This window comes from Aspergillus puulaauensis, chromosome 1 (assembly GCF_016861865.1).
Source record: "Aspergillus puulaauensis MK2 DNA, chromosome 1, nearly complete sequence".
Lineage (NCBI taxonomy): Eukaryota > Fungi > Ascomycota > Eurotiomycetes > Eurotiales > Aspergillaceae > Aspergillus > Aspergillus puulaauensis.
This window is the reverse complement of record NC_054857.1, coordinates 2,813,057-2,835,793: the sequence shown is the minus strand read 5'-3', so window position 1 is coordinate 2,835,793 and position 22,737 is coordinate 2,813,057. Positions and strand designations below refer to the sequence as shown.

The 22,737-nt window shown below is 53.9% G+C and overlaps 14 protein-coding genes across 14 annotated transcripts; 8 read left to right on the top strand and 6 right to left on the bottom strand.

Annotated features, from left to right (window-relative positions):
• Nucleotides 1-3: 3 nt before the first annotated feature.
• APUU_11115A (uncharacterized protein) lies at nucleotides 4-1,618 on the top strand (the record flags this gene model as incomplete). The annotated part of the gene is made up of 6 exons (XM_041694713.1): nucleotides 4-129; nucleotides 189-450; nucleotides 498-689; nucleotides 741-760; nucleotides 797-1,135; nucleotides 1,196-1,618. The coding sequence occupies 6 exons, from the start codon at nucleotides 4-6 to the stop codon at nucleotides 1,616-1,618; spliced, it is 1,362 nt and encodes a 453-aa protein (XP_041550481.1).
• A 221-nt stretch (nucleotides 1,619-1,839) lies between these two features.
• Nucleotides 1,840-3,118, bottom strand: APUU_11114S (uncharacterized protein; the record flags this gene model as incomplete). The annotated part of the gene is made up of 5 exons (XM_041694702.1): nucleotides 1,840-1,867; nucleotides 1,929-2,680; nucleotides 2,765-2,800; nucleotides 2,867-2,976; nucleotides 3,028-3,118. The coding sequence occupies 5 exons, from the start codon at nucleotides 3,116-3,118 to the stop codon at nucleotides 1,840-1,842; spliced, it is 1,017 nt and encodes a 338-aa protein (XP_041550480.1).
• A 402-nt stretch (nucleotides 3,119-3,520) lies between these two features.
• APUU_11113A (proline dehydrogenase family protein) lies at nucleotides 3,521-4,994 on the top strand (the record flags this gene model as incomplete). The annotated part of the gene is made up of 2 exons (XM_041694691.1): nucleotides 3,521-4,134; nucleotides 4,190-4,994. The coding sequence occupies 2 exons, from the start codon at nucleotides 3,521-3,523 to the stop codon at nucleotides 4,992-4,994; spliced, it is 1,419 nt and encodes a 472-aa protein (XP_041550479.1).
• Nucleotides 4,995-5,441: 447 nt separating this feature from the next.
• APUU_11112A (pyrroline-5-carboxylate reductase family protein) lies at nucleotides 5,442-6,382 on the top strand (the record flags this gene model as incomplete). The annotated part of the gene is made up of 2 exons (XM_041694680.1): nucleotides 5,442-5,478; nucleotides 5,526-6,382. The coding sequence occupies 2 exons, from the start codon at nucleotides 5,442-5,444 to the stop codon at nucleotides 6,380-6,382; spliced, it is 894 nt and encodes a 297-aa protein (XP_041550478.1).
• Nucleotides 6,383-6,422: 40 nt separating this feature from the next.
• APUU_11111S (glutathione S-transferase) lies at nucleotides 6,423-7,248 on the bottom strand (the record flags this gene model as incomplete). Its single annotated transcript, XM_041694669.1, has 5 exons — nucleotides 6,423-6,509; nucleotides 6,557-6,748; nucleotides 6,812-6,922; nucleotides 6,982-7,135; nucleotides 7,187-7,248. The coding sequence occupies 5 exons, from the start codon at nucleotides 7,246-7,248 to the stop codon at nucleotides 6,423-6,425; spliced, it is 606 nt and encodes a 201-aa protein (XP_041550477.1).
• Nucleotides 7,249-7,703: 455 nt separating this feature from the next.
• APUU_11110A (uncharacterized protein) lies at nucleotides 7,704-9,632 on the top strand (the record flags this gene model as incomplete). The annotated part of the gene is made up of 2 exons (XM_041694658.1): nucleotides 7,704-8,170; nucleotides 8,228-9,632. 2 exons carry the CDS (start codon nucleotides 7,704-7,706, stop codon nucleotides 9,630-9,632), a joined length of 1,872 nt encoding a protein of 623 aa, XP_041550476.1.
• A 61-nt stretch (nucleotides 9,633-9,693) lies between these two features.
• On the bottom strand, nucleotides 9,694-10,286 carry APUU_11109S (uncharacterized protein; the record flags this gene model as incomplete). The annotated part of the gene is made up of 2 exons (XM_041694646.1): nucleotides 9,694-10,215; nucleotides 10,278-10,286. The coding sequence occupies 2 exons, from the start codon at nucleotides 10,284-10,286 to the stop codon at nucleotides 9,694-9,696; spliced, it is 531 nt and encodes a 176-aa protein (XP_041550475.1).
• Nucleotides 10,287-11,353: 1,067 nt separating this feature from the next.
• APUU_11108A (uncharacterized protein) lies at nucleotides 11,354-12,273 on the top strand (the record flags this gene model as incomplete). Its single annotated transcript, XM_041694635.1, has 2 exons — nucleotides 11,354-11,792; nucleotides 11,855-12,273. The coding sequence occupies 2 exons, from the start codon at nucleotides 11,354-11,356 to the stop codon at nucleotides 12,271-12,273; spliced, it is 858 nt and encodes a 285-aa protein (XP_041550474.1).
• A 65-nt stretch (nucleotides 12,274-12,338) lies between these two features.
• APUU_11107S (uncharacterized protein) lies at nucleotides 12,339-13,217 on the bottom strand (the record flags this gene model as incomplete). The annotated part of the gene is made up of 2 exons (XM_041694624.1): nucleotides 12,339-13,059; nucleotides 13,102-13,217. 2 exons carry the CDS (start codon nucleotides 13,215-13,217, stop codon nucleotides 12,339-12,341), a joined length of 837 nt encoding a protein of 278 aa, XP_041550473.1.
• Nucleotides 13,218-13,458: 241 nt separating this feature from the next.
• On the top strand, nucleotides 13,459-15,340 carry APUU_11106A (uncharacterized protein; the record flags this gene model as incomplete). The annotated part of the gene is made up of 4 exons (XM_041694613.1): nucleotides 13,459-13,596; nucleotides 13,641-14,113; nucleotides 14,160-15,109; nucleotides 15,168-15,340. The coding sequence occupies 4 exons, from the start codon at nucleotides 13,459-13,461 to the stop codon at nucleotides 15,338-15,340; spliced, it is 1,734 nt and encodes a 577-aa protein (XP_041550472.1).
• Nucleotides 15,341-15,673: 333 nt separating this feature from the next.
• Nucleotides 15,674-16,899, bottom strand: APUU_11105S (uncharacterized protein; the record flags this gene model as incomplete). The annotated part of the gene is made up of 4 exons (XM_041694602.1): nucleotides 15,674-15,948; nucleotides 16,356-16,581; nucleotides 16,641-16,700; nucleotides 16,756-16,899. The coding sequence occupies 4 exons, from the start codon at nucleotides 16,897-16,899 to the stop codon at nucleotides 15,674-15,676; spliced, it is 705 nt and encodes a 234-aa protein (XP_041550471.1).
• Nucleotides 16,900-17,102: 203 nt separating this feature from the next.
• APUU_11104S (uncharacterized protein) lies at nucleotides 17,103-17,735 on the bottom strand (the record flags this gene model as incomplete). Its single annotated transcript, XM_041694591.1, has 1 exon — nucleotides 17,103-17,735. The coding sequence occupies one exon, from the start codon at nucleotides 17,733-17,735 to the stop codon at nucleotides 17,103-17,105; it is 633 nt and encodes a 210-aa protein (XP_041550470.1).
• A 1,299-nt stretch (nucleotides 17,736-19,034) lies between these two features.
• APUU_11103A (glycoside hydrolase family 13 protein) lies at nucleotides 19,035-20,765 on the top strand (the record flags this gene model as incomplete). Its single annotated transcript, XM_041694580.1, has 1 exon — nucleotides 19,035-20,765. One exon carries the CDS (start codon nucleotides 19,035-19,037, stop codon nucleotides 20,763-20,765), a length of 1,731 nt encoding a protein of 576 aa, XP_041550469.1.
• Nucleotides 20,766-21,197: 432 nt separating this feature from the next.
• Nucleotides 21,198-22,550, top strand: APUU_11102A (NAD(P)/FAD-dependent oxidoreductase; the record flags this gene model as incomplete). The annotated part of the gene is made up of 2 exons (XM_041694569.1): nucleotides 21,198-21,404; nucleotides 21,459-22,550. 2 exons carry the CDS (start codon nucleotides 21,198-21,200, stop codon nucleotides 22,548-22,550), a joined length of 1,299 nt encoding a protein of 432 aa, XP_041550468.1.
• Between the last annotated feature and the right edge of the window lie 187 nt (nucleotides 22,551-22,737).

The following is a 22,737-nucleotide window of genomic DNA, read 5'->3' as shown; positions in this document are numbered from 1 at the left end:
AAAATGAAGACTGAGCACGATGAAATCGCCCCCGAGCCGTCAATGCTCGGGGAAATCCAGAGCCACCCTGGCACGGCGCACGACGATGTCTTTGGTGAGATGTCGGAGGGCGGTCCCAACTACCGTGATGTATGACTCTATACAGACTTTCGGTCTATGCAGGGTAGCAACAGCAACTAACATCACAGGTCGGATGGATCGGAACTGTCGCTCTCATGATGAAGACCCAGATCGGCCTGGGTGTCCTCTCGATCCCCTCTGCCTACGACACTCTAGGGCTCATCCCCGGGTTGATCTGTATGTTGGCTATCGCCGTCATCACGACCTGGTCCGACTACATGATCGGTGTCTTCAAGCTCAACCATCGCGAGGTCTACTCGATCGCTGACGCTGGAGGGCTCATGTTTGGCCGTGCTGGCCGTGCCTTTTTAGGCTCTACCTTCGTTCTCTGTATGACACCCACATATGCAGAGTAGGATGTGGTACTAACCGTCAAGACTGGATCTTCGTTGCCGGCTCAGGAATGCTGAGTCTGTCCATCGGACTCAACGCTGTGTCAACCCACGGAGCCTGCACCGCGGTCTTCGTCGCTGTCGCCGCCATCATCGGCCTCGCCTTTGGCAGCATCCGCACCCTCGGCAGACTGAGCTTCCTCGCCTGGATTGGACTGATCTGTATCCTGATAGCCGGTAAGCTGCCGACCTCATCAATCACCCCAAGCCCGCCAACTAACGACCCAGTCTTCACCGTGACAATCGCCGTAGGCGTCCAAGAACGCCCAGTAGCCGCACCATAGAGCGACGGCCCCTGGAAATTAGACTACAAGCTCTTCGGCAACCCGTCGTTCACGGAGGCCATCACGGCCGTGTCGTCCCTGATCTTCGCCTACTGCGGCACCCCGGCCTTCTTCGCGATCGTGTCCGAAATGCGGGACCCGGCATACTATACTCGCTCTCTGCTCTTCTGCCAGGGCAGCGTTACCGGTATCTACATCGTGATCGGGACGGTAATCTACTACTACTGTGGATCTTATGTTGCGTCGCCGGCGTTAGGGTCTGCGGGTGTGTTGGTCAAGAAGGTTGCTTATGGCTTTTCGCTGCCTGGGTTGATGGTCACGACTATGCTTGTTATCCATGTATGCCTACCCTTTTGAACTTCCAATATCATTCCCAAAATGTAATGCTAATATTACAAGCTCCCCGCAAAAATCATCTTCATCCGCATCCTCCGCGGGTCCAAACACCTCTCCTCAAACTCCCCAACCCACTGGCTGACCTGGCTCGGGTGTACATCCATCATAACGCTAATCGCATACATAATCGCCAGCGCAATCCCCGTGTTCGACAGCCTGGTCTCCCTGATCGGCGCGCTGCTGGGCACGCTCATGTCCTTCCAGCCGATGGGGTGCATGTGGCTGTACGATAACTGGACGCAGGGAAAGACTACGAAGAGGACGCGGTGGGTGGCGATGGTGTGCTGGAGTGTCTTTGTCATTGTCATTGGGACGTTCTGTATGGTGGCTGGGACTTATGGGAGTGTGGTTGGGGTGGTGGAGAGTTATAGGGCGAGTGGAGGGAGTTCGGCGTGGTCGTGTGCGGATAATTCGAATTCTGTTTAGTCTACTATCTGTAGGAGATTGAGACTGTGTGAGAGAGGAGTGTGTTAAGGGGTTAGTTGGGGAGATGGGATCTGCTGGATGAAGAATCTCTTAGGTGGTTTGATACTGATATACGTTCATCTACTGTGAAAAAGAAACTAAAAAATGTTTATAGAGAAGAAACTGTCTCTATAGCCTTCCCAGCCACAACTCAAATGCCCATGATCTATATCTATATCTATCTATATAATCTTCCTCACCTGCTCAACCCTATACATAGTCAGTCAGCCATCCATAAGGGCATAAAAAGAGAACGTAAGAAAGAACATACACAACAAAAGTCCCGCCAGAAACAGGCACAGCCCTGAAAAGCGTCGGCCCCAATCCCCTAAAGAACCCCTTCACCCCCTCCACCCTCCAGGTCTGCCTCACAACATCCCTCAGGTTGACATACCGCCTCCCAGCCCCAAACCCGTCCGCCTGCATCTTGCTCTTGACGACGTCGAACGGGTAGTTGACAGACCACAGCACCAGGCCTGTGATGGCGCCACACGATGCAATTTGCCACGTGGGGAGGTCTTCTCTGCGTGGGCTGTTATTGGAGGCGGCGTCTGTGCGTGTATCTGTGTCAGGGCTGAGTCTGGTGGAGGCAGTGCGAGTGGAACTGGAAATGGAGGCGGCGGGTGTATCTGCGCCAGGGCTTGCCCCGGTCAACCGGGAAAGAAGCCCCTCGTACACACAGAACCAGACGCCATAGCTGCCGAACTCGCGGAGCATGGTGGGTGTCTGGCCACGGTAGAGGCCCCGGAACCCGGCCTGGGAGTGGATAGCCCGGATGCAGCCATAGACGCCTGAACCTGAGCCAGGACCAGCACCTGGAACTGAACCAGGACTTGGAGTAGATTGCGTCTGCAGGCGGATTCGGATGTGCTCAGTGGGTCCTGATATGACGCTGTTGGCGAGGCCGGAGAGGCCGCCGGCGAGGTAGGTTTGGGTGGATGTTAGGGTGGGGGTTGCGGTGTTGTCATTGAGGGAGTGGATGGCCTGGGAGATTGTGTGGAAGGTTGAGTAGACGATGCTGATCTGGAGGGAAGAATCTGTTAGCTAACAGGTGGAGGGAGATAGGGAGGGAGGGCTTCCGGCCAACAGGAAGGGGGGAGGACGTACACAGGCTCCGACCCCGAGCAGCGGCGGGAGGGTTCCCTGTTCATGTCAGTCAGTCAGTAACAGTTATGCAGGATTGCGGTAACGGGCGAATCCACGGGTTACCTTGTAGAAGGCCAGGGCCCCCTCGTGCTTCCAGATGTCCCGAGCGACTTGGATGGCGGACTTGTTTGCCTGGACTTGCATGCGGACCTTGACGATGTCGAACGGTTGGCCTGGGCGTATCAACAGTGCTCACTCGTAACAGCAGCAGATTCTGTACGAACCAATAATGACCTGGGTGACACCCCCCGAGGTGCCAACCAGGAACTCCTTGACCACGCCTGGACTGCTCTGTGTCGTGATAGATTCCGCCATTCTGATAGTAAGATACGTTAGACAAGAAGACAGCTTGGTGTTTATGTTCAATATCTCAGTGGTTCAATATCTCAAAGTGGCAACTATATCCAGAACTACCCGGCACCCCGTCCGCAGAGACAGATCGGTATGACGACCGGGCTCTATCAGCTGGACCATATCGGGCCAGGCAGCGAGCGAAACAGTGCTCGTACGTAACATCAAGCCTGAGTGGTCTCGACAGAAGCAATAAGCAATATGTGGAGGAGTCTATCCATACCCCGCAGACAGCAGGTGGCACCGGGAGCTGAACCGAGAGGGACTGGGGGGGTCAATTTTATAACCACACCAGCAGACAGTGTCTGTCAGGGTGTCTGTCAGAGTATCTGTCAGAGTATCTACATCGTCAATATTACTCTCGCAATGGCTCTCTTATCCGCAGGGAAGCCTGCGTTCCCCCGCGTCGTGGCCTTCACTCCCCGCGGCGTCTCAACCCTCAACACCAAGCCCAAGTCCCAGCTCGTCCGCTCCAGCTCGACGTCTGTTCTCTCTGAGATCAAGACCGAGTCTGCCGGGAAAGCCCCTCTTCCACCACTCGCTGCCCTCCCCACGAGCGTGCTCCTCCGCTCCCTCCTTGTCGCCACCATCTCCTCCAAACCCTACCTTCTTCTCCCCTCCCTCAAAGCCTTATCTTTCTTTTGCAAGCCACGCAAGGGCGCCCTCCTCAATGTCGACCGGAACCCAATCCTGCACGCCATTCTCAAGGCCACCTTCTACAAGCAGTTCTGCGCCGGCGAAACACCCGATGAAGTCCGGCGCACAGTGCAGCAGCTCAACGGCATGGGCTTCCAAGGGACAATCATGACATACGCCAAAGAAACCGTCTTCGACCACAAGACCCAGACCTCAGTCGGGTTGGGGATTGAGAATGAACCAGATGCAGAAGGGGGCGTGTTCTGCCAGCAGATCGAAGCCTGGAGAAAGGGCACCATCGACACCATCGACACACTCGGCGAAAACGACTACCTCGCTTTGAAGTAATCCTCCATACACTATCCTAATATCCTAATAACTGAGCTAACAAGAAACCAGACTCACCGGCGCCGGCCCATCCGTCACAGACGCCTTCTCAAAGGGAACCCCCCCACCACAACAAATGCTCTCCGCGCTCGACGAAATCAGCACCAAATGCAAAGCCCGCGGCGTGCGCATCCTCGTCGACGCCGAATCCCACCACTACCTCGCCGGCATCCTAAGTGTGACACTCGACCTGATGCGCAAGTTCAACACAGACGGCCACGCCCGCGTCTACAATACCTACCAGGGCTATCTCAAGTCCACGCCGGCCACAATCGCCACGCACCTCGCCGCCGCCAGCGAAGAGGGGTTCACGCTGGGCTTGAAGCTCGTGCGTGGGGCGTACATTGCCTCGGATGAGAGATCCCTTATCCACGATACAAAGGCCGACACGGATACTGCGTATAATGGGATTGCGCGGGGCGTGCTTCGTCAGGAACTGGGGGAGTATGGGACCACCAAGCCGTTTCCGTCGGTGAATCTGTTTCTCGCGAGCCATAACAGGGAGAGTGTGATGGGCGCGCATGCGCTGCATCAGCAACGGATTAAGGAAGGGCTGCCGACTGTGCCGGTGGGGTTTGGGCAGTTGCATGGGATGTCGGATGAGGTTAGTTTTGGGCTGTTGCAGTTGAAGGGTCCGGATGGGGATCCGAGGGTTTACAAGTGCTCGACCTGGGGGGGGTTGGGGGAGTGTCTGGCGTATTTGCTGAGGAGGGCGATTGAGAATAGGGATGCGGTGGGGAGGACGGGGGAGGAGTATAGGGCGTTGAAGAGGGAGGTTGCGCGGAGGGTTAGGGCTTCTTTCCTGGGATCGGCCTAGTTACGATGTGTTCACGTATTTACGTATTCACGGAGCCCATTCAGTCTTTTTTTGTGGAAACCATTCCCAAACAGCTTGACGTAGCAGTCCAGACTCCAGAGTATTGAGATTGAGACTCCCTGTACCTTTACAATGCCAGCTCCAACAATACCCCTCTATACCACCCGGGAGTCGTGTCAGGAGACTCTTCATAGAGTTCATGTGCGACGGCTGAGCTGGAAGAATGGGAACTTTTGCCTCTTCCGGTATATGTGAGTACTACGTAGACTAAGACCGATAAACAGACTGGTCTCCAAGTCTCCAATGATGCGTCCGTGGATCAATCTGGGGCGTCGGTGCGGGTCCCCGACAGTCGGGAGGGATCCCGTTGATAAGACTGAATTAAATTGAGGGGTCTGAATTAAAGAATTGAGGGGAAGTAGAGAATTAGACTCACTGTACTGCAAGATGTCCAAACCCAACACCCTGTGCATTCTCGGCTGCGGTATGAATACACCCTTGATTAATCAATATCCAAATCTAACAGAACAGGAAATCTCGGCACCGCAATCCTCCAAAGCCTCCTCACCAGCCCCTCCCAGCTCTTCACCCAATACATCGCCTGCGTGCAAAGCAACTCCTCCAGCGAGCGTCTCCAGTCGCAGTTCGGACCAAACGCCTCCCTCAAAATCTCTACAGGCGACAACGCCTCCGCCATAAAAGCCGCCGACGTAGTCATCCTCGCTCTCGATCCGAGCGCTATCGAGCGCGGTCTCACCCAGCCTGGAATCGCGGACGCACTGTCCTCGAAGCTGCTTATCAGCGTTGCGGCAGGATGGACACGCCAGAAGATCGAAGAGACGCTATACGGCTCGTCTACAGCTGAGAATGAGAATGAGAATGACCGCGCATTCGTGATTAGAACCCTGCCTACAATCCCAGCCCTCGTCGGACAGTCTCTCACATCCATCGAGATCGAACCGGATCGCCAAATCCCACAGCAGTATCTCGATCTAACAGATGCGATCTTCTCTCGCGTCGGGAAGACAGTCCACGTCCCGCCAAATCTACTTAACCCCGCCACTGCAGTCGCCGGATCCACGCCTGCGATGTTCGCTGTGATTGTTGACGCGCTGGTCGATGCGGCTGTTGCGGTGGGGATGCCGCGGGCGACGGCGACTACGATGATCGTGCAGTCGATGGCGGGGTCTGCCGCGATGATGCAGAACGGGATGACGGCGGCGGAGCTGAGGGACCAGGGGACCAGTCCGGAGGGGTGCACGATTGGGGGGCTGATGGTGCTGGAGGAGAATGGGGTTCGGGGGGGTGTTGGGCGGGCGTTGAGAGAGGCTGTTACGTTGGCGAGGATTATGGATGGGGTGAGGCATGTTAATGATACGAGGGAGTAACCATTCTTCCATTAGAGATGTTTATGGTTATGGGGTTAGACTATTTATTCTCCTGGATATACTGTGCAATGTTCGGCCGAGCCTCAATCGCCTCCTGCAGCTTGACAAGGGGTTCGGGGAGGTTTTCCTATTATAAGTTAGCATTCATAGAAATACGGTAATTGTTGTCCATACAGGCAACGTCCCCGTCCTCCGATCATTATCAATACTCTGATACACCGCAAAATCGGCATAGGTGATTTTCTCACCCAGCAGATACGGCCCCGCGCGCTCCGCATAGTACTGCGCCAGCACGGTGTAGTATTTAGGCGCAACGCTGTCTTTATATTCGGGGTTTGCGCTCATCAGGTTCGCGACCCATTGCGACTATACCATGCCATTAGCTTCTATGGATAATAATATAAATAATAAGATGAGGGTAGTGCATACCCGCCAGTCGATATAGACATCAGCAACGGCATCAACGATATATTTCTCCTGGTTACTATCGCCGTCGTACGCGCCTAGTTCGCGGGATAGATAGCGGAGGGTTGGAATGTGCTGACAAGTTAATACCACATATCATTCGTAGGTTATATTAGGGAGGGAGGTAGACGAACCTGGGTATAGATGGAACCGTTGTACTCCAACGCAGGCAGCAGACCCGTCCGCGTCAGGCCCTGCTGGGTGAGTTTCTCTTTGCTCTGCGGCCAGGTGTCGTCGTATGCGTAGCGGACGTCTTTTGCGGGGATGCCGGCGTCTTTGAGGAAGAGGCTGTAGTTGGTTCGTTAGTTTGTTGTTTGTATGTGAGTGGTGTGCTATTACTTGAGGACCTCGCCGCGCCCGAGGCGGCCGAGAGTGAGGTAATGGTAGACTGGTTGAGACATTGCAATTGAAAGAGTTGCTAAGATGGTGATAGTGATCAAGGTTTGTCTTAAATGGCTGGTGTTGGCGGGGTTGGCGGTACGCTTAGAAATGCGATGTGGGATGGTGAAAACACAATTCAATCCCGAGCGCAGATCCCGGATTCTTGCTTGTTTGCATAGCCCGATCCCTGCAGCATACCAATGGCAGACTGGATAGTGTTTGAATCACTAACTTGTGTTGCGATGACGAAGCATCCCACCGGCACAACTGACAGTGACGTCGACTCGACATGCAGCGGGATTATAAGTCTAGACCCGCGGCGGCATTTGTCATGCTGCATTAGTTTGAGTTTATCCCACTTAGCCGTCTGTATCTGATATTATATTATATAGCTATAATATTAAACACCACCCAACACTTGAAACCACACCAAAATAAATAGCCACACTTCAAAATAAATATAAGAAAAAATAAAATGCCAGGAATAACAGGCTGGCACCCGGGCGAAACCACCATCCAAAGCAAACTCGGCCTCAGCAGCGCCGTATCGCAAAGCTGGCGCGCAATCGAGCCCCAGCTGCGCGAGCAGCACCGCCTCTTCCACACCTCCAACCTGCCCTTCATCCCCATGGCGGTCGTTGATCGGGAGGGCCGGCCGTGGGCAGGGATTGCGGCGGGCAAGGACGGGGAGATTGGGTTTGTGCGGGGGCCGGATTTGAAGACGTTGGTGATGGCGGTTAGGATTTGGAGGGGGGAGCCGTTGGGTGAGTTATTGTCTGATTGGAGTGAAGCAAGAAATGGGAGGGAGTTGATGGCCGGGTTGGGGATTGAGTTTAGCACGAGGAGGAGGAATAAGTTTGCGGGGTTTATTCGGGATGTTGTTCCTGGACAGGTTGAGGGACTTGATTATGTGCTTGAGATGGAGGTGAATGAGGCTGTAGGGTGAGTTCCACCAATTGATACTGATATGAATGAGTCTGACTGAGACTGATGAATGAGAAACTGCCCTAAATACATCAACACACGCCACTTCTCAGCACACCCACACACCTCCCCCAGTATCACACACCAAGTCCAGCACATGTCCCCAGACGAACGGCTCCCATCAGCCGCAATCGAAATGATCCTATCCGCCGACACCGTCTTCCTCGCCACCCTCTCCAAACCCACACCAGAAACTACATCGCAATTCCCAGCACACGCCGGCATGAACGCCCGCGGGGGGTTACCAGGCTTCATGCGCGTCCTCCCCAGCGACGGCCGCACCGTCATTCTCCCCGACTACTCCGGAAACAGATTCATGTCGTCGCTAGGGAACATCGAGTCTAGCGGGCTTGCCGGGTTTACGATTATCTCGTTCGAGACGGGGGATGTCCTCTACCTTACCGGGAAAGCGAAGGTGCTTATTGGCGCGCCGGCGCTGGAGATTATGAGGCGCCATGCTTCTGTTACTGTGCTTGAGACGACGGGGTATACGCTTGTACGGGATGCGCTTCCTGTGAGGCAGCGGCCAGGGTCGGAAGTCGGGCGGAGTCCGTATAGTCCGAAGGTGAAGTACCTAGTTGAAGAGGAACTGGAGCAGGCGGGGGGATCTGAGAGCCACAAGGCCCGTCTTGAGAGTGCGGTGCGGCTGTCAAGCGATCTAGCGGTGTTGCGGTTCAAGGTGGTTTCGAAAGAGAGGCCGTTGAGGATTAGACCTGGCCAGGCTATTGTGCTGGATTTCATGGACTGGATCGGTCCGCCGGAGTATCGCCATATGGCGGATGCTGCGCCGGGTTCTGTAAACGATGACCGCGTGAGGACGTGGACAGTCTCGAGTGCGCATGATGAGGATGCAGCGTGGTTTGAGCTGACGATGCGCAAGATGAAGGGTGGTGTGGTGACGGGTGCTTTATTTGATGTTTTGAGGAATATCCCACCTAGTAAACAGGGGACTGTCCCAGTGACTGATACCGTGGTAGCAGACATTGTCGGCGTTACTGGGGACTTTTGCCTGACTGACGATGTCAATGTCCTCTGGGTGGCTGGAGGGATTGGCATAACCCCGTTTCTGTCTATGCTGGCAGCGCTGGCTGGACAGGCCCGTAAAGGCGACATCCAGTTCGCCTTGTCAACGAGAGAACCCGCGATAATGCTCGATTTGATACGGAAATTACTGAGGAACATCCCGACTGTCAATATCAAGATCGATTTATTCACGCATTATCCACCCCTTGACACTGAGTTCGATGGAACCCACATATCAATACATTCAGGCCGGATTGGACCGGAGTACTGGAAGACTGTCTCTCCAGATAAAAACGTCTTCATCTGCGGACCAAATGAGTTTGGGGATGCGGCCACCGAGGGCCTGCGGGATATTGGTATACCGAATGAACGGATCCATAGAGAGGGGTTTTATTAAGTTTATATTTATAGCAATAATTCTGACTTGGCGAATGCTGGAGTCCCTAACTAATAATTTCTCACTGCTGATGGTCTCCCTTGATATGTTCCAGGCGTGCTATAACAGTATCCGAATTGTTCTTGACGTGAAATGGGCCCTCTTCACCCTCCATGTGCGCCAGTTCCCCGGACTGTTTTTCATAGAAATAAAAATTCGCCCATCGGCCTATGGCTACTATGCCATATAGTACGTGTGTGCTGCCCCCGCCCTCCTCTTCTTCCCTGTAGCATTCTTCGAGGTAGTTCTTCAACTGCCTCTCCCCGTCACGCCAATGGCGTGGCTGGGTTGGGTTGTGGGCCTTTTTTGTCTCTGTGACAAGGTATTTTCGCTTGTAGAGTTTGCCATCTGAATTGCGCTGCCAGCGCATTGTGGTAATATCTGTAGACCCTCCATCGACTTTGTACTGAAACCCGTTGACATAGCCTTCTGCCACTGGAAAAGTGGCTGCGAGGATTACGGACCACATGGCCCCGACTTTGTCTTCGTGGTTGGAGGCTTTGACCTCGGCGTGCGATCCAAGGAAACTGTCATACTGAGTATACTATGTGCCCTCTCCGTCAGGGTCTGTTTATTGGATCATCGGCGCAAGATTCTGTGTCTTACATCGGCCATTTCGGTTTCTACTTCTCCCTCTCTCTTTCGTTATTGTTGTGGATATGCTACGAGACTATCAATAGATGTCCATAAAGCTACGCTCTTACTTCTGCGAATTACTTACACTGACGATTGGCGCAGATTGTTTGCTCAGTGGTATTGTAAAAGCGTGCACAACTGGCGCTCCTATTCAAACTAACAGGCCCTCCTTCTTATATAGCCCAGTTAGTTACGACCTGAGGTTTCCAAATGGATTCGCATCGCGCCTTCCGAATCGACACACCAATACCGGCTTGCGGAGGCAATACATCCATTAGGCAGGCACAGTTCCTTGTAGACCTCCGAGGTGTTTAAGCAGACTCCTGGGTACTACCCTTCTAGGCCACCTGAACGCACCCTAATGCACACGTCGATGATCTCCATGCCGGTGGTGCCTACGGCGTCCGCATAAAACGAGATCGATACCTCGATAAGCACCCTCCGTCCCAGGGAAGTACTGCCCGGCAGACAAATGGTTGCTGTGGGCATGGAGCTCGAGGAAGGTGAACAGAATACTAGCACGCCGTTGGGCTTTCTCGAGCACTGCCTAATGCAAACAAAGGGTCACATCGGCCGAGCCGAAATATACTCCAAACATTCGACTTAAGCATTCCACAGACTGGTGTGATTGGCGTAGTGTTGACCACGCCACCAGTAAGAAACTCAAACCTGCCGACTCCGTCACGACTTCTCTCTCAACTCTGAATCAGACTCACTTTCACTCGACAACAACGAATAACAAGATGAACGAAATAGACGAGGCAGAATTGCCCGTCGAGATGTTCCCCCCTCGGGGCCATATCCGGACCCGGGGCCAGGACGACCCCATCGAAGCCTTCAACGAACCAATATGCTACATCTGCAGCTCCGGGGTAGAAATGTACGAGCTAAGCCAGACGTGGACGGTCGCCCCGGGCGTGTATTCCGATACGGAAATCATGGAGAGCAGAGGAGCGTGGGAGAAACGGGCGTGGACTCTCTACTTTCGCATGCGCACGTCTCCCTTCCCTCTTAAAACCTTCCAGTCCTAAATCTCCCAGTCGTATATGATATTACTGACGCTTCCAGTTCTATTCCATCCCTGCAAACCAATATCTCGTCTCTCGGGGGTGTCATACTTTATCGATCAGGACCATGGATTCTACACCCTCCAGGTACCCTGGGATTCGCACACGGGCATCATCCGATCCAACTATAGAGATAGAGACATTGAACATGATAAGAAGCACCTGCTCGCAACGGCCCTCAGGGACGAGGTCCATGACGAGCCTCACCCCGAGAGACTACGGGGCCTTGTAGTCCATGACCGCTGCTGGCAGGTACTTCGCAAGCACCGGATCTGGAGACGCGCTCGGGGAGACATCGATTGTATCATGCGTGCATTGCTGAGCAGGACCGCCAGAGACTGGGAGACGAGCCCGCTGGTACCGGATTCGTTGAGGCTTAATAGTTGCTGGGAAAACCCTATCATGATGGAAGAGACAGGTGCGCAGTTGTTCACCCTGTCTTATATATGACTTTATGCTTATTCTGATTCTTATTTATAGATCCCCTGCACAGCCGCTACGTACAGTACCTGATCAGCCGGGCTCGCCGCAGGACACACAGGAGGTTCAAGGTCATGCGAAACCGGCAGAGGAGCCATCTGAATCGTCTGCCCGGGGAGGTTCTATTTCTGATAGCAGACCTGCTGCAGTCTCCGGAGATAGTGGCACTTCAGGAGGCAATTGGGACATACTTGGGAGACGCGTATTGGCGCTCTCGAATCCCCATGGACCTGTTCCATGAGCTCCGCGAGCTGGCTGACCAGGGCCAGATCCTCGATTGGCAGTTTCTCTGCCTGGAGCTGGAGAAATACAATATCGGCCTGTCGGATGCTCAGCGGCGCGGTGGGCGGTATAATGAGTTGGTGGGTCGGAAGTGGGTTCTGGAGCAGCTCGATGCGATTGAACGTTTTATTTGTTGACTGTAATAGGTACTATCATTGAAATAGTTGGTAGTCTTTACAAGATTGTATGTCATGCTCTGCTTTTATATCGTAAAAGCCTCCCGCAAGCCCATATTCACCAAACACCCAACCCCAAACGCCGGAATAATACGCACGCCCCTAATCATCGTCGCAACAGGCAAATCCCTCAGCACCACCTTCACCCGGTCCCTCACCGGCACACGGAACTGCCGGTTATACAAATCCAGCCCGAGCAGATGCAGCGGGGTCGCAAACAGCTGCGACACCACCGGCACGAGTAGCTGCGTGAAGACGGTTTTGGAGTACGGATGCGAGGCGAGGGAGTCGGGGATTATGGCTGCGCACTGCTGCGCCAGGGTGAAGGAGCCGTAGATGGTGATTGCGTCGCGGACGAGCAGGGTTGCTGTTGCTGCTGCGGAGCCCGTTTTTTTCGGAATTGGCAGGGGGTTTGTTGTACTTTTTAGAGTGTCGATATGGGGTTTGGCTGGGTTGGCTGGGTTGGTGCCGAAGAAGTGGGCGAAGCGGATGTCCTTCCACACGCCCAGCGGGACGTTGACGAGGAATGTGCAGGCGAAGGTGATTGCGTCGGAGAGGGAGGGGTGCGTCTGCTTTGTGACTGTCTCGGTGGTGTTTGCGACGGTGTATGTGGCCGCATACAGGGCGAAGACGTGGCCATGGGGGCGCGAGAAGAGGAAGCTTGCTGGGTGTTTGAGGGCTGCTTTGGTGTGGGCGCGCAGGCCTTGGAGGACTGGTTTGTGGTATGAAGCTTTTTCAACGAGGGCTCTACATTGTTAATCGCATTCAGTTAAAATATGGGCAGCTTACCTGTCGATTATTGTTATCGTCGGTGAAACTAGAATGGTCGAGATGGAGGCTGCGGCGATGTCGCCCAGCAGGCCCTGCAAGGCCCAGTTAGGGCTCAGGCTGGTCGTCTTCTCCATCTTGCTGATAGTTTCCCGCGGGCTTTGAGAGACACCGAGATGCCTTTACTTTTAGTTTACATCCATGACATCTGATTTATTGGAGTATCGGTCGGGCTTCCGCTGCGTGTATCGGAGGTTGTGCTCTCAGGTATTCCATGCGGGGATCTCCACGTCGGGAGCCCTCCCGGTACCTCGGAGCATAAAGCTCGAAGCTGCAGCTCTTCAGTTCACCCACTCTCATCCTCATCTCACATTTACAATGGCTTCAAGCAGGCTCCTCGCTCCCAGACTCTCTAACCCTGCGCGTCTGCGCCCGGTCCCTGTCTCCCTCCGCCCTCAGCTGCGGACCAAGGCCACCGTGCCTTTCAGACTGCCGGACCCCCGCAACGAGCCTAACGTACGTACAATAAATCAAAGAGAGGACGTTAACTAACTGCTCAGCCTGAATACAAACGAGGATCGCCCGAGCGGGCAAAGGTCGAGGAAGCCCTCGTCAAGCTGCGCTCGCAACTCCCCGTGCAGAGCGAGATCTTCTACAACGGCCAGACACAGAGTATCGCCAAGTCGTGGGACCAGCCTCTGCCCGCTGAACATGGCACGCCCTTCACAAACTACCCCGTGGCCACCAAGGAGCAGGTCTCCGCTGCTATTGAGTCGGCTCTGAAGGCCAAGAAGGACTGGGAGAACACGCCCTTTGTCGACCGCGCGTCCATCTTCCTCAAGGCGGCCGAGCTGGTCACTGGCAAGTACCGATACGAGCTGATTGCGGCGACGATGCTTGGCCAGGGCAAGAATGTCTGGCAGGCTGAGATTGACGCTGCTGCTGAGACGGCCGATTTCTGGCGCCAGAACTGCAACTTTGCTGCGGAGCTCCTGGAGAGACAGCCAACCCGGGGGTCTGACGGGATGTGGAGGTACGTCTCTTATATTCCTTATCAAGGACAATGTTAATATCTGCAGTCGCATGGAGTACCGCCCCCTTGAAGGGTTCGTGTATGCCATCTCCCCCTTCAACTTCACAGCCCTCGGAGGCGCCCTGCTCTCAGGCCCCGTCCTGATGGGCAACGTCGTGCTCTGGAAGCCCTCGCCCTCCAACATCTACGCCAGCACGCTCCTCTACAAGATCCTGCTCGAGGCCGGCCTCCCCAAGGACGTCGTGCAGTTCGTGCCCGGCGACGCCGAGGAGATCACCAACATCGCCCTGGCGCACAACGACTTCGCCGGCCTCAACTTCATCGGCTCCTCCGACGTCTTCCGCTCCATCTACGCAAAGATCGGCGAGGGCATCGGCAAGAAGACGTACCGCGAGTTCCCCCGCATCGTCGGCGAAACCAGCGGCAAGAACTTCCACCTCGTGCACAACTCCGCCGACATCCCCAGCGTCGTCAACCACACCATCCGCGGCGCCTTCGAGTACCAGGGCCAGAAGTGCTCTGCCACGTCTCGCGCCTACATCCCAGCCTCGCGCGCCGAGGAATTCATCTCCCTCCTTAAGGCCGGCGTCAACGAAATCACCATCGGAAACCCCGACAAGGACCTCGAGGCCTTCATGGGCCCCGTCATCCACGAACGCTCCTTCAAGAACATCACCTCCGTCATTGACAAGGCCAACAAGGACCCCTCCCTCAAGCTCATCGCCGGTGGTACCTACGATGGCTCCGTCGGCTACTACGTCAACCCCACCGTCTACCAGACCGACTCGCCCGACCACCGCCTCTTCAACGAGGAGATCTTCGGCCCCGTCCTGGCTATCTACGTCTACCCCGACGCCGAGTGGAGCGAGCTCCTCCCCAAGGTCGACGCCGGCGGTGGCGGCTTCGCTCTGACTGGTGCTGTGTTCGCCAGTGACCGCAAGGTCATCCGGGAGGCGGAGGATGCGCTCCGCTACTCGGCTGGTAACTTCTACATCAGTATGTCACCCTACACTTACATTCACTCCCATGGAATGATTGATGCTAACTGTAATAGACTGCAAAACAACCGCCGCCCTCATCGGGCAACAGTCCTTCGGTGGCTCGCGCGCCAGTGGCACCAACGACAAGGCCGGTAGCTCTGATGTGCTTCGTCGCTTCACTAGTCCGCGTATGATCAAGGAGGAGTTTAACCCCCTGCACGGCTTCAAGTACCCAAGCAACCACTAAATATAACTAAAATGGCCATGTTTGTATTGTTAGATAGTTACGTTATGAATAAGATTTGCATAGACATATATACCTGACTTAGCTGGAATGATAGCAGTAGTTTAGCTCCAGCTTTTAAAGTATTCTATATTCTATACTGTATACTGTATACTCTGTACTATACGAGACCGATCCCGCGACATACACGCCAGACCTGTGACATGGACACGGAAAACTATCGACAACTCGTTCGCCACCACGATACCACTCCGCCCCGTGGAAAACCCAGACTCTTCTCAACAGTCAACCAGTCGACTCCCTCCAGGAACGCACGGAACAAGCAAACCCCGCTCACTAAGTCTCCAACTCGGACCCCCAGTCCGACATCCCATTCAGGTAAGTGGATCCCTGCTGCTGTCCTCGACGGGAGGACTCCCGGTCTGGTCTGTCTGGTCTGCGGGGGAGAGTCGGGGGCCCTCCGATATATCGCCACGGCACTGAACCCCGCTGAAACTCCGCTGGGTGGGCGTGGAGGATGTCTGTGCGTGAGTCTGATCCACTCGGTTGGGGCCCCGGGTTGTTCTCCTCAAGTCCAGTAGACGACGGACTACGGAGCATGTTGCGGTGCGCTACGGGTGACCCATCCATCAGTACAAGCTGCGAGTAGTATGAACGAGCTGGCTCCGAATAACTACCATCCATTATTATTAATCCGCAAAAAAAAAAAAAAAAAAAAAAAAAAAAAAAATTCATTGCTGAAGCCATAGCCAGTATCGTCACCATCCCTCACTGAGGATCTGCCATAATACAGACAGTCCTCCTGTCAACCGGGCAGAATCACAATGATTGCTATTCTATTCAATCGTTTCTTGCACCTTCATGCCAAAATAGCTCAACGCACCGTGGAAAAGAAATATTCCTGGCATCTATACCGGCGCATTCATCAAAGCTGATCGCTAGAGCTACCACAGACAATCAAAGTACGTACTTCATACAGATATGGAACTAATCTCTCCCTCTCTTTGAGTACGCTCACTATGCAGATACTCTAATAGACAACACTGCGTTGTAGTCTCAAACGGCTGCTGCACATTGAAATGCTCGGATTGATGATACAGGCTGAGGACTAGGATGATGGTGTTAGCGTACCCCTGGCAACCTCTCTGGCCGCATAGCCCTGAAAAGGAAAAAGACTTGCCATCATCTTCGCCACTTGTGCCGCGGTACCATGCAGGTCGTTGCGTGATGGCCCCATATTCCACCTGTTTCACCCGTAATCTATGTTAGCACGCCGTGAATAAAGTTTTGTTATATAGCGTACACCTGTAGCAGTAGCCGTCTCTCCTGGTACAGTCTTCCTTATCATGACCCAGGTAGCCACCTGTTCTCGAAATTAGTGAGTGCAAGGGACATAGAATGTGCATGGAGCGGCTTACAATTCTCGCATGCGCGCCTCTCTGGGCAATCGTCCTGCCAATGTCCATCCCCTCCGCAGTTAAAGCATTGATCGGAAGAGGGGTATGGCGCTGCGCTTTCGTCTGAAACGTCGCTGGCCCAATCTGATTCTTCTTCGTTTTCATATTCACTCGATCCGATTGTGACTAGGACCGATAGTCAGCGGAGAATACGTAGCACTAAGTGGCTAAACCAGGATATGATGTGACAATGAGTGTGATTTCGATACAGAACTGCGGTGGCTGCCCGCATTCACCCACTCATTGCGGCCAGCCAGATCCGACAGTTTAGAGTGCTCCCTAGGGTAATATAGTGCTAGAGTACAGTTTCACGAGCCCCTCTCACCAGAAAGAAAATTCTGGGCTCCGACATGGCCATTGTTGTTGATTTGCTGGCCACTGCCGCTATTGACATTGTTGGTCTGTGCCCCTCCGCCGCTCTCAAACCTCAAGGGCTGATGCTGCTCCTCAGCAATGGAGCTTCTGAGAGATTGCATCTCTTCGACAATATGTTCAAGTTGATCATTCTGCTCCGGTGTGGCAGAGCTGACCGCGTCGTGATTGACAAGGAGTTGGACATCTTTAGTGAGCGCTTCCATCAGCTCTTCGACTTGTTTCCCCTTTCCAACTCTCCGAACGACCTTCAAATATCGCTCCCACGAATCAGCCTCAGCAGGAATGACATTCTTAAATATTTTTTCCAGCGTCTCTGCTTTCTCTTCACAAGCAAAAAGTATATTCTCCAAGGCGTCGCAGATATCCGTGGGCATAGGGTGTTCATTCGGCCTTAGCTTGTTCGCGCATGTCCGAAGGGTATCGAGGATAACGGGCATTCGGATTCCAACTATTTTGAGCGTCTCTGGTAGCTTCTTGTCTCTCTTGGCACCATCGTAGACTTTGATGGAGCTCTCGAGAATGCCGATAACGGCAGTGATGGCACCCAGCACCTCGACGCCAGACATCTTGAGAGATTTCCACGAAGAACGTTATGCGGATGTTATAGTCGCCTCAGAGGATGGTTTGTCGTACGGTTTTGATGACGGTACTTGTTAGAAATAAAAGAGGGGTAAGCGTCGAGGCTCAACATAAATAGGAGCCCATTGCATCCCTGGAGGCTTTGGGCGCTAATAATAGAAGATACGTGTATCGAACTCATATTGGTGGGTGTGGTAGCGCGCGCATCCTCGGACATCCCCGAGCCCTGCAGGTGCCAATCCGAGAAGAGACTGAGAGCACAGCCGACGTACAGGGATATTGATACGGTGGGAGTGAATTTGCGGCTGAGCGTGTCGTGCTCGGCAGCGCGTGATTGCAATACAATCCTACATATATTAATCATTCATTAACAAGGATGACATGGACTTGGTCCCATTATGGTTGAGTTTGACCTGGTATTATGCTCCCAGACATAATGAAAGAGCGTACGGGGTGACGCCGTTTCCTATACTACAGCTGTCTTGCCTCTGTGGCGGAGTGAGGCTGGGCTGGGATTTCCATTGCTTTTTTCTCCGAGGCTGAACTCTGAGGCTGAACTCTGAGGTTGAACAAGGTTGAACACCAGTGGCCATTAAAGTCGCTTTGCATGGTCTGGCCTGGTATCAAGATTCTTCGATCAACATTTGGCGGAGCATTTCCGATATACCATTTCGCCGAGAAAGTCCTGTATTTCTCAGGGTCCAATGATAGCAGACAAATAGACTGTTTAAAGTTCAATTTCCTCCTCCAGCATCTGCTAGAAGGAAATGGTCTATATTTCCTGCGGTGGTCCGAGTGCCGTAGTAAACCCCATGGGGTCTGAAGCATTACATGCATAAAAAGACACTCTCTCAACCCAAGCCTAGGTCCAGATCCTCTCTTCTCTGATGAACTGTTATCACGCTCAACACATGCAGCAAACCCAGTGATCCGCTTCAGGCTGTAAGCATAGAAGCCTGTCCAGCATGTTGAGACGTCAGTCGGGGCTCACAACCAGTATAGAATTGTATTGATTGATAACTAATCAGAACCCTTCAAACAATTCAGGCATATCTCCGATCATAATTAGTTGCACTTAGAGTTTAATACTTCCCTCTTGGTATACTTTGTCTAATTGCACTGATTCTCCGATAATTCCCCGACAACTCCAGTTTCTCCTCGAAACTCAGATGAACGAACCGCATACTCTACGATATAAACTCGACACTACCCAGGATATCAACCAGAGAACACCTCCCAATTCAATTCTTCCTCTCTACCCACCCGCCCAAACCGGTACCAACAAAATGTCTCGCCCCTGGTGGAAAGAAGCCACCATCTACCAAATCTACCCAGCCAGCTTCCTCGACACAACCGGCTCCGGCCTCGGCGACCTCCGCGGCATAATCTCCAAAATCCCATACATAAAGTCCCTAGGCGTCGACGCGCTCTGGCTATCACCTATCTTCGCATCCCCACAGCACGACATGGGCTATGACGTCGCGGACTACCGCTCCATCCACGAACCGTACGGATCTGTCGCCGATGTCCAGGACCTCATCGATACATTGCATAGGAATAACATGCGTCTCTTGCTAGATTTAGTTGTGAACCATACCAGTTCCGAACACGCCTGGTTCAAAGACTCGCGAAGTAGCAAGACAAGTCCCAAACGGGAGTGGTATATCTGGCGAGACCCGAAGTACGACAGCAGTGGAACCAGAAAACCGCCAAATAACTGGAAGTCGTTATTCGGTGGCTCGGCGTGGCAGTTTGACGAAGCCACAGGACAGTACTATCTGTCGCTATTCCTGCCCACGCAGCCGGATTTGAATTGGGAGAACGGGGATATGAGACAGGCAGCGTATGCGGATATGCGGTTCTGGCTTGATCGCGGGGTCGATGGGTTTCGGATTGATAGTATGAATCTCATGTCGAAGTGGCCTGGGTTGCCAGACGGAAAGGTTGTGGATCCGAATGCGGAGTTTCAGTCTGGGGCGGAGTTTTTTGCGTCTGGGCCTAGGATGCATGAATATCTGAAAGAGATGAGGGAGGAGGTCTTTGACAAGTACGGCACCGGGGACAGGGATATCATGACAGTTGGGGAGTTAGGGTTTGCAAAAGACGAGCAGTCCGTGGCGCCGTATGTAGCCAACGACCGCAAGGAGCTGAACATGGTGTTTACAGGAGACATTGCGGATATGGACTTTGGACCGGGGCATAAATACGACCGCTCTGATTTCCACCCGCGCAAGATCCGCCGCATTACGAATCTCTGGCAGATGGCGATGCCCAAGTTCGATGGCTGGAATGCTGTCTACCTGGATAACCACGACAGCGGGCGTTCGCTGAGCCGGTATGCCTCTGATGCGCCGGAGCATCGAGCGACCGCTGCGAAGATGCTGGCGACGTATATGATGACGCTGAGTGGTACGCCGTTCCTACTTGCAGGGCAGGAGATTGGGATGGCGAATCTGGGCAAGGAGTATGGGCTTGATGCGTACATCGACGTGGAAGGGAGGAACAGGTATAACGAGATTCTGGCAGCGAGAGGCGGCGATCACTCGACCATGGACGACTTCATGCGAGAGCTTCAGCTCAAATCGCGCGATCATGGACGCCTGCCGATGCAATGGGACGATTCGCCGCACGCGGGTTTCACGGCCGCGGATAAGCCGTGGATGACGGTCAATAGGGACTATCCGGGGTGGAATGTTGCGGGCCAGATTGGCGATCCTGATAGTGTCATGGGGTTTTGGAAGAAGATGATTGCTCTGCGAAAAGAGTATAAGGAGTTGTTTGTCTATGGGGGTTACAGGCCGCTGGACGAGGAGTATACGGGGGAGATGGTGCTCGGTTACGTGCGCGAGAGTCGCGGTGAGAGGGCAGTCGTGCTACTGAACTTTTCTGATGCTGAACAGACGGTGGAGGTAAAAGAGTACCAGCATTATGCCGTCTTGGTGAATGAGCAGTGTGGCGTGGTAGAGGGTAGGGCTACTCTCAGCCCGTTCGGGGCGATGGTGTTGTACACAGCATAAACGCAATTCCATGCTATATAGACAAACAGACTGGCAAGCTTCCATTCAGTCATAGCGATTGAGCCACACCAGTTGGGCAACAGTCAATACTTTGTAGAATTGCGTGACTCACGTCGCTGCGACACCGGATCGCCAGGAGCTGTTCGAGGACTGCAGTTGGAGTAGCCTTGAGCTGGATACTAGACTATAGCCAGCCTATAACCAGCCTATCACAACCTGTAAACGCCCTGAACCAACTGCCTGAACTAAATGCGGGGACAGCCTCCCCCGCCACCGGGAGGCCGCCCGTCCCTTATCACCACGGCCGGCACGCCTCCCGACCCATCATGCCACGGAATATGCACACAGCTATAAAGCAGCCTGCCTGCATATACCTATATTATAATCTGATACATAACCTGGCCGAATCAAGCATCGGCAGTGCTCAGCAACATGGTCTCCAAATCAAGCCCCATCCACATCGTCGGCGGAGGCGCCTTTGGCCTCTCCACAGCCCTGCACCTCACCAAGGACGGCTATACGAACATCACCGTCTTTGAGCGCGACGAGCAGATCCCCCCTCGCTACTCTGCTGCGAACGACCTGAACAAGATCGTGCGTGCCGAGTACGAGGATCCCTTCTACACGGATCTGACAGTGGTGCGTCCACCCTTATTACCATTATCTACGCAATATTCATACTAATAACGATAGAAAGCAATCTCCGCATGGAAAACCCCCCTCTTCGCCCCGCACTTCCACCAAACGGGCTTCCTGCACTGCGTCTCGGGCGCCGCCCCCGAAAAGGCCATCGGGACTCTAAAGCGCTTCCAAGCCGCCGCAGACGCCCACCCAGATATCAAACCGCACGTCGTGCCCCTCAACGGGCCCGGCGACATCCGCCCCTGGTTCTGGCAGTGCGACGGCGCTCTCCCGGGCTGGCACGGCTATCTGAACCGGTTCGACGGGTACGCGCACTCGGGGAATGCCCTGGCTGGGATCTACAAATACACTCAGGCTGCTGGGGTGAAGTTCTTCCTAGGACACCAGCAGGGCGGTGTTGCCGAGGTTGTATATAACAAGGAAGGACGGGGAACAGGTGTCCGCACGCGCGATGGGAAATTCCACCCGGCCTCGCTGGTGATCGTAGCAGCGGGCGCGGGAGTTGGAAAGTTGCTTCCTGAACTCGGGACGCAGATTGTAGCGAAGTCGTGGTCTGTTGCGCATGTGCTGCTAACGGATGAAGAGACGAGTGCGCTGCGCGGGATCCCGATTACTTATGCGCGCGACTTTGGGTTCTACTTTGAGCCGGATCCGAAGACGAATTTGCTCAAGATCTGTCCTATGGGGGGTGGGTATGTCAATACGGATCCGCGGACGGGGGTTTCTCATGCGCCGGAGGATCTGGAGACGAGTCGGTTCTTGCCGGCGGAGGATGAGGGGAGGATAAGGAAGTTACTGGAGCAGACGCTGCCGGGGTTGGCGAAGAGGCCGCTGGTGCAGAAGACGCTGTGCTGGTTTGCGGATACGAAGGACTCGGATTTCATTGTGGATTATGTGCCGGGCAGTAATGGGTCTGTGGTGGTGCTGTCTGGGGACTCGGGGCATGGGTTCAAGCTGTTTCCGATTGTGGGCGAGTGGACGAGGGATCTGTTGGCTGAGCAGAGCAAGACGCAGAAGATTGCCAGATGGCGATGGAAGAGTCCCCAGGCTGAGGATAAGGCGAGCTGGGGGGAGGATGTCAGCTGGAGACTGGGGGAGACGAGAGAACTGAGGGATGTTCTCCCTGGAAAGACAAAGCTGTAATGCTTTTGAGCTATCTCTATCAATATCTACTATCAATATCACATCGCTTAGGGCTTCCGTCGACTCGCACGTAGCTATCACCGATACCGACAGATAGTAATTGGAGATAATAGACATAATTGGAGATAATTACAAAAGAAATAATAGAATATACTTGGAGTCAATCCTGCACTCCGAGGAAAGACAA